We start from the raw sequence: 8,425 nt of genomic DNA, 5'->3' as shown, positions 1-8,425 counted from the left end.
GGTTCCTTTCCTGCCTCTGCCTCAGCCGATTGCGCCCGGCTCGGCCGGGCTTGGCCGCTGTCGGGACTGCAGTGAGCGCCGCGAGGCTGCGGGTGGCAGTGTCCTCCTCCTCTTCAGCTCCCCCAGGCGTCGCGGCAGCTGCAGCCCGTGCTGTCCCCACCTCCTGGGGCCTTTCCAGGCTGGGGTTGACTAGGTCACTGCTCCAGGTATTAGGGAGAGCAACCAGGTTAGTGACTGTTTTACTACCGGTGGAGAAAGGGCAGCAATCAGCGGCTCTAGCAGGCAGGGCAGTGCTCAGGGATTCGTGAGACGGGGCAACACTGTCCTCCCAGCTTCCATCTGCTCAGTAGCCCCTCATCAGACCCCGCCACCATAAACACTGCCTGGGGCAGAGTTCACACTTACCAGGCGCTCTGCAATTCCCAGGGCAGTGGGACCCAAATCCCTTCACCACACTGCTCTCCTTCTGATGTGAGGAAGAGGGCCCTATGCCCTGTTACTGGGCACAGAAATATTGTATTTGCAGGTGGTGAGGAAGCAAGGGGATGGTCACGTGAATGGGGCCTGCTGGCCTGGCCCACTTTACTGACTTCTACCCATGCACAGTTCTGTCTTTTAAAAAATATATATGTATATTGAAATATAGTTGATTCAGTGTTGTGTTAGTTTCAGGTATACAGCAAAGTGATTCATATATATATATATATATAAAATATATAAACATATAATTTTTAGATTATTTTCCACTATAGGTTATTATAAAAGATTGAGTAGAGTTCCCTGTGCTATACAATAGGTCCTTGTTGCTTACCTATTTTATATACAGTAGTGTGTATAGTTTAATCCCAAACTCCTAACTTATTGCTCCTCCTTCCTCTTTGGTAACCACAAGTTTGTTTTCTATGTCTGTGAGTCTATTTTTGTTTTGTAAGTAAGGTCATTTGTATCATTTTTTAAGGTTCCACATATAAGCAATATATGATATCTGTCTTTCTCTGTGGCACAGTTCTGTCTTGATAAGGGCCTGTGGCCACCTAAGGCAGTGACAGAGGAGAGGGCTTAAAGAGCTTCACTGAGAGAATCAGACCAGATTTCAATCCCACTTTACTAGCTGTGTTCTCTTGAATAAGTTACACAACCTCTCTGGATCTCAAGTTTGACACCTGCAAAACAGGGATGATAATAATAGTTTTTTCTGATAGGGTGGTTGGGAGGATAAAAGAACACTGTGAAGTATATAATTCCTAGCAGTTGGAAAGCACACAGCACGTGTTGATTACTGTGATTATATTTTTCCTGCCTCCAGGGCCCTTTATGTATCTCGGAGGATCTGGCTGTTTCACGTGGCCTTAAGATATGATTTTGCTATTTATAGAGAATCTGAAAATTATCTTGTCTGAAGCATCCTTATGACTTATCCCGGGTCCCCTGAATCTACATGCCTCCAAGCTTCTATGATTTGTCTCAACAGATTCAATAAATTGTAATTTAGCACCTCACGTGAGATCTCTATGATGTCTTTAGTCTCCTCAACATATGATCTCTGTCTTTGCTTCTTGACTGATATTATTTGATCAACTCAGACTGTCCACTCTCTAAAGTCCAATCAGAGTTCTATCTCCTTGATTCTGGGCCAAATTGACTTTTCCATTTTATGAATTCCTACCACACTCTTCAAATAACATACTGATGTTGATTACTCTCTATCACTTTGTATTGGTGTCTGTTGGGTCCCCAACTAGATTATAAGCTATTCGAGAACAGGAACGGTGAATGCCTTATCCTTCTGTATCTATATCAGTGGTTCGCAAAGCTGATAAACCATCAGAATTCCCTGGGATGATTTTACAAAAGGCAGATTCTGACTCAGGAGACAGGGTGATAATCATCATCCTATAACACAGAGCCTAGTGATTGGCATAAAGTAAGCAGTCAGAGATGCTATGTACAGTATATGAGTGAAACTTTTTTTTTTTTTTTTGCGGTACGCGGGCCTCTACTGTTGTCGCCTCTCCCGTTGTGGAGCACAGGCTCCGGACGCGCAGGCTCAGCGGCCATGGTTCACGGGCCCAGCCGCTCCGCGGCATGTGGGATCTTCCCGGACCGGGGCACGAACCCGTGTCCCCTGCGTCGGCAGGCGGACTCTCAACCACTGCGCCACCAGGGAAGCCCCCTGAGTGAAACTTTTTAAAAGCAATGTGTCCCTAAATCCCAAGGTTACTACCAAAATTCTTGCAAAATCTTGTAACCTTTAGTTACACTTTCACCATTTTTATTTGCGTGTTTTATTTGCATTTTTATTTGCATGTTTACCTAGTCTGTGTGGCATGTTCATTGCCTCACATTTCACAGAGAGGACAATTATATTGTTTGGCTCTATATATTTTGTATCAGTTTCAGACAACTACTGTGTAACTTTCAATAACCTATTTATTAAGCATGTGAATTAAAGAACGTGTAAAACACACTCAGGTGATGAAGGCACTTTTCTGATTTTCTTGTGTGTTTATGGTGGTGGTAAGATACATATTTGCTCACTGAAGGGTTGAGCTTGTAATTGGGACTACTGTGATTGTGCATTACATTCATGTATGCAAAGTGATGGACACAGATCTTATTCAACAAAGTGTCAAATAATAGAACATGGCATTTGGGGGAATCCTTTTAATTAGACATTTGAGTATTGGTCTTTGGGTCCTCTGGGGGAGAATGACCGGTAGAGGGAGGTCTACAGTGACATGTACCTTCCTGTCTTGATTCTTAGTCTTCTGCAGCCTCTGGTGCCATCCAGAGGCTTCTCTTGAAGCCTCGCAGCAGAGGTCTAAAAGCCTTCACAAACAGCAAGCAGTGAAGACCCAGGAAATCCTACAGAAATTCCCTCAAGTCAGAGATGCCTCCTGCCTTCCAGCAATGTAGAGGATGATTTCCTCCAATCCAAAAATAAAGAGGCATTCTTATTTTTCTGCAGTCTGGTCTTCTGGTGAGTCAGATGCTCCAGGCTCTAGTTAATTAGTATCTCAAGTGACAGCTGGGGGCAAAGCCCACAGACCACGGCAGAAACATTCAGTCCCAGCTTCTGAGGCTTGTGTTGGAGGAAGAGGAACTGGAGCAGGAAGGGGTGGTGGGTGGAGAGTTGGGGTTTGTGGTACAGTCCTTCTGCTCTGGTCCAGAGCTAATCTAAAGGAATTTCCATGCCCTTTATTCACAAGTATTTACAGAAAACTGCGGCAAATAAGCTACAGTTATAGTCAAGTCTGTCGGGAAGGCTGATGTTCAAAAATAGGATCCTGTGGAGGTTGAGTGAGGTGACCAAGAGAAGGACGAGTCTCTGAAAATGAGACAAAAAATTAAAATAATTACATTTTCCCGAAAAAGATAAAAGAAAGCTCTCATCATATGTACCCCCTAAGGCTTAGTATAATCTTTTTCTAGATTCCAGATATTCTGCCATCTAGGCTACTTCTCTTAGGAAACTCAACCCTTCACTGAGCTTTTTGGGAGAGAGAAGTTATCATATTACTTTTGTTTTCCTAGAAGGTCGCATAGGGAATTGGCTCCATAAAGTCTGTAAAATTTTTCTAGCACTCGTGACTTCTGGTGATCAAGCAAAGCTGCAGTATCAGTACTACCTAGCAGCCAGTAATTGAATGTCATACATCCTGACATAAGTTATGTCTAATTAGAGCATTTCTATCCTGGAGGAAATGGAAATCTTCTTATGAACTCACTTTCTATTGTCACTCTACTGCTATACCCGTCCCCAACTGCCAACACAATTTCCTGCATGGTTTGAACATTTAATACATGGTTAAAATGTGACTCATGATTATATAAAGAAAAGTCAAGCTTTATATTCTTCCTTTTTCTCCTACTGTTCTATTTTCTTCAAAAATACTTTCACAGATAACTTACCTTAAGGGCTTGGGTCAAATGCAGCATTTGTAAAAACTCCGTATGTTCCTAGGTGGCTAAATAAGAGAAACACAAAGATGACCTGCGATATTATGCTTTGTCCTTGACCCCAGTCCTGCACATAGTTCCTCCAGAGACCATGGATTACCATCCCACCCCTGGAATTCTCTGCTTTTAGTGGGAAAGAAGAATAAAACCAAAGAGATTTTCAAGATCCCACTTAACAGCTCTGGGTAATTTGCATTGCACTTTATACCCATGTTATTGTTGATGCTTTAGGTACTGAATACTTGCTATGCCCCTGCTGCAGCTTCTTCTTGGTGAATTATAAAATTCCAGCCTTGATACTTGATCACGTGGCAATAGTTTTCAAAGAATGGTAGTACTGCTCCCTATAGGCATTTTTTGATTTTCATAATGATCGAGACTTACTATTGACATTTAAGCAGGGGCCATGGGTGCTGGATGTCCTAATATGCCTGGGGTGCAAAAGAATTGTCTTACACACTCCACATAACTTTAGAATAGCTACTCAACGTTCATGGAGGTGAAAAATCTCTGAGCCTGCAACTTAACTGCTCTACATATAAATATTAAATTTTTTGTGCATCTTTTAAAATGTAATTGCCATGTGAATTAAGGGAAGATAATAACAGGTTTTCCAACTCTTAACCAGAGTTGTTCATCATTTTAAAAAATCAGGTTGGTGTTGGCAACAGTTCTGATACTGTTTGAATCACTAACAGAATATTCCTCTCAGTTGACCTTTATGCTGTTGCCTTCACAGTGATTCTATTTGAATGAAGGTACAAGCCTCTGATGACACCATAGCCTCTGCTAGTGTAGTGCTTCAGCTCTAGCATTTTATTTCCAAGTCACTTTCCCTTGTATTGCTCCTTTATATTATCATTAGGGCACCTATTGATTTTTAAAAACATTATGTAGGGCTTCCCTGGTGGCACAGTGGTTGAGAGTCTGCCTGCCAACGCAGGGGACGTGGGTTCGTGCCCTGGTCCGGGAAGATCCCACATGCCGCGGAGCGGCTGGACCCGTGAGCCATGGCCGCTGAGCCTGCGCGTCCGGAGCCTGTGCTCCGCAATGGGAGAGGCCGCAACAGTGAGAGGCCCACGTACCGTAAAAAACAAAACAAGACAAAAAACATTATGTATTACTAGGACCTATTATCTGTATATTTTCAGAACTAGTCAAGGGGACATTGCCAAAGATTTGTTTCATAAAGGGGTCATCTGTATAATCATTCTGACATACTACAGTGAATTAAAAAGTCAAACTAGAAAAACGTAATCATAAAACATTTCCATCTTACCTTTGAGGGTTCAAGGGGCTTTTTCCTTCATCTGAAATAAGCAAGAAGACACAGAAGATTGGTTTAAGAGTAAAAAATGTGATGAGGGAGAAAGGTCATCAGTGATAAGGATTATTGGGGAGAGTCAGCAGACCGATTTCCAGATGGGCTCATTATGAGACACGTGTAGGGAATATCCCTCCCTAAGAGGTGGGACCTGTTTTAGGCTAAATTAAACGTTCAACGATATGTAACTCCAGAGTCCGCTCATCTTTCTCCTCTTCCCTTTTAGTAACAACCTCTCCTCCTGCCTCTGGTCCCCGCCTTCATCTTCTTCGCTACTCTGGGTTGTTGTTGAGACCATTGGCTCTCCAAACTCATTTCTTTGGCACTGGAGGCCCTCTATCTCTGCATCCTTTGTCACACTCCCTCAGTCGTGATTTGGGCAAGCTAAGCGAGTAAACAAATCCAAACCAACATAACAGTGGATGTTTTTCTCCCGTGATCACATATGTGATTGGGGGCCTCCTATCTTAATCCAAACAATGGACTCTGATAGTGGAAACTTTAAACATGGCAGCAGGTCTGTCAATCATCCCATGGGTAGATAAAAAAGGAAAAGCATCTCATGCCTAAATACATTTAGAAAATATTAAGTGACATGAAGATGAACAAGTATACTTATTACAGGGCATGACTGAGCCTTCAGTGTAATAATGAATGTGCACTTTGAATTTGCAGGGGAGGGACCCAGTATGCAGCATTTTCCTAGTATTTGACCATAGAATCCTAGAAAGTTTAAAATCAAATTGGGACAGGTCAAGGGAAAATTCCCCATCTCCACAAATGAATTTATTTATTATCAAGAGATTGGAGGATGGGTGGCTGCTGGTCCCTCTCCACGGTTCAGAGGGTTCCCTGGAAATGTCTCAAAACTAAAGAAAGAACTTGGGGAAAATGCAGGAACACGGTGATTCCTACATGGTAATGGAGATAAGGATTCAGGTCTTAGGAGCTCTCACCTCTGCCTTCTGGATTTGGTTAACCAGGCACAGATGTTGCATGGAGGGACTGGTTGTAGCTTTTTGGTCTTTAAGTAGTGTTATTGTTTGTCTATTGTCCTATTTACTCCCTCACAGAAGAGTATATGAGGGAACATTAGAAAACCAGCCTAATGCGATGGTGGCTTTGTGAAGGGAGAGAGCATGAGAATAGGAAACAAGGGGTTCTTCCTCTGAGCAGTTAAAAATAGGGAGGGTGGGAGGGAGGGCGACACAAGAGGGAAGAGATATGGGGATATATGTATACGTATAACGGATTCACTTTGTTATAAAGCAGAAACTAACACACCATTGTAAAGCAGTTATACTCCAGTAAAGATGTTAAAAAAGAAAAAAGGTGTGGAAATCTCAATTCCATGAGAATGCTGGCAGGTACTTTTAACATAGCCACTTTCTGTTCCTGGATTTGAGCACCCCTGACCCCTCTGATACCCCCACTTACTTTCCATGAGGAAAGATGAGGAGACCCATTAGCTTATTAGAAGAGGATTGGCTTATTATTGGCTTCTCTTGTTGCAGAGCACAGGCTTCAGTAGTTGTGGCATATGGGCTCAGTAGTTGTGGCATGCGGGCTCTAGAGCACATGCTCAGTAGTTGTGGTGTGTGGGCTTAGTTGCTCCATGGCATGGGGATCTTCCCGGACCAGGACTCGAACCTGTGTCCCCTGCACTGGCAGGCGGATACTTAACTGTGGATTCTGTGTCATCAGGGAAGCCCCTTGTTTTCTTTTAATGCCAGTGTTTTCAGACATGAACTACTGAGGTTGTTGTTTCACTGCCCTGCCCCAAATCACATGAAAGAAGAAAATAAGGAGAATATTCTTTCCTATTTACCTTTTTGTCTGCAACGCTTTCTTAGCAGAGCCAGGAGTAGCCCACCCGTCACTAAACCTGTTGTAGAAGCCACTGCTCCACCAAAGTAAGTCAAGGCTTCCTGGATAGTCAATGGCCTCGCTGCAAAATAAACACATGCACACATGCAAGACATAGGAAGGGTATTGTGCAGAAGACTATCAGTCCCCCAGGAGGTCCCGAAGAACTCTAAAATATGAGATTAAGTAAGTCATCAAAGGTCCTGGCAGTGCTAACGACCCAGCACAAAAAGATCTGGAAGTCATAAACCACTGCAACAGAATGGGATGCCCGCAGGGCCTGATTTTCTTCCTAATGCTTAAATATCAAACATAATTTCCAAAGGAGTCAGGGTAAGGACTTAATAAAAGGAAATAGATGATTAAATGGTAGACACAATAAATGGAAGTTTGGATAAACAAAGTAAACTGTGGGTAATTGGGGGGGCAATTGAAGATTTTTATGTGATGAAAAGTAGTTACAACAAACTGCTAGAGAAAAGAAATGAAAAAAAGGGAGGGGGATGAAATAAACCTTACAAACAGATGGAGCTTAATTAAGGAAGATATATTATATTTTTGGAGGTATATGTTAAACAAAGATCTTCTGAGATAATAAATTAGGATTCTGCATTAAATAACCTTCAGTTTAAAACATTTTGAAACTTCAAGATGTACTACACACAGATTATAAAGAAATGAGAGTATTCTTTTCACAAACTGGAGCTTTGAAAAAGGAGTGGTGATTGTTTACACAGTCACTGAATTTGATTCCCACTGCTCTGCATGAGGTACAGAGACGCTGCCTGATTCATTATGAATCAATTATTAATGCAGGAGAAACCCAGTGATGGAAAGCAACCACTGTCAGAAATACTCAGAGGAGAAACACTGATTTCATTATTTTCCATATCAAAGCAACTTCCTAACCCATATGAGAAATAAACCTTGGCACGCTGGCATGATAGCTGACCACTGGCCATTCTCTTGGCACACTGTTCTCGCTGAGCCACTAAGTAAACGACCCTCTGGGCAATGGAAGCTGCAGGTTGATCCATAGCTGAAATTTCCCCAAGGGTTGGAGCAGTTCATCACTATTGGCTCAATAACGTGTAGCTTGGAGCATTTGACAGCTGCAGAAAAAAAGAATGCAGGAAAAACTAACATATAGAATGAACATAAAAGAAATTATGGATTCATTTGAAACCTGGCTAGCGTTGCCATTAGATGAGGTAGAATACAAAAGATCAGAAAGGAAATGAGCTACTTTTGACATTCCCACTAGCCCTTCCAACA

General features: G+C 42.5%; 1 protein-coding gene across 1 annotated transcript in view; it reads right to left on the bottom strand.

The window, feature by feature from the left end:
• Window positions 1-3,913: 3,913 nt before the first annotated feature.
• SELP (selectin P) overlaps window positions 3,914-8,425 on the bottom strand; it is a gene marked incomplete at both ends in the record, with an annotated part of 29,745 nt that continues 25,233 nt past the window's right edge. The window contains 4 exon segments of the mRNA XM_079723850.1: window positions 3,914-3,968; window positions 5,240-5,270; window positions 7,113-7,232; window positions 8,077-8,262. Coding sequence (XP_079579976.1) covers window positions 3,914-3,968; window positions 5,240-5,270; window positions 7,113-7,232; window positions 8,077-8,262 — 392 coding nt within the window.

The sequence above is a fragment of the Hyperoodon ampullatus genome (genome assembly GCF_949752795.1).
Source record: "Hyperoodon ampullatus genome assembly, chromosome: 2".
Lineage (NCBI taxonomy): Eukaryota > Metazoa > Chordata > Mammalia > Artiodactyla > Ziphiidae > Hyperoodon > Hyperoodon ampullatus.
The sequence above is the reverse complement of the archived record's forward strand: the minus strand, read 5'-3'. Positions and strand labels throughout refer to the sequence as shown.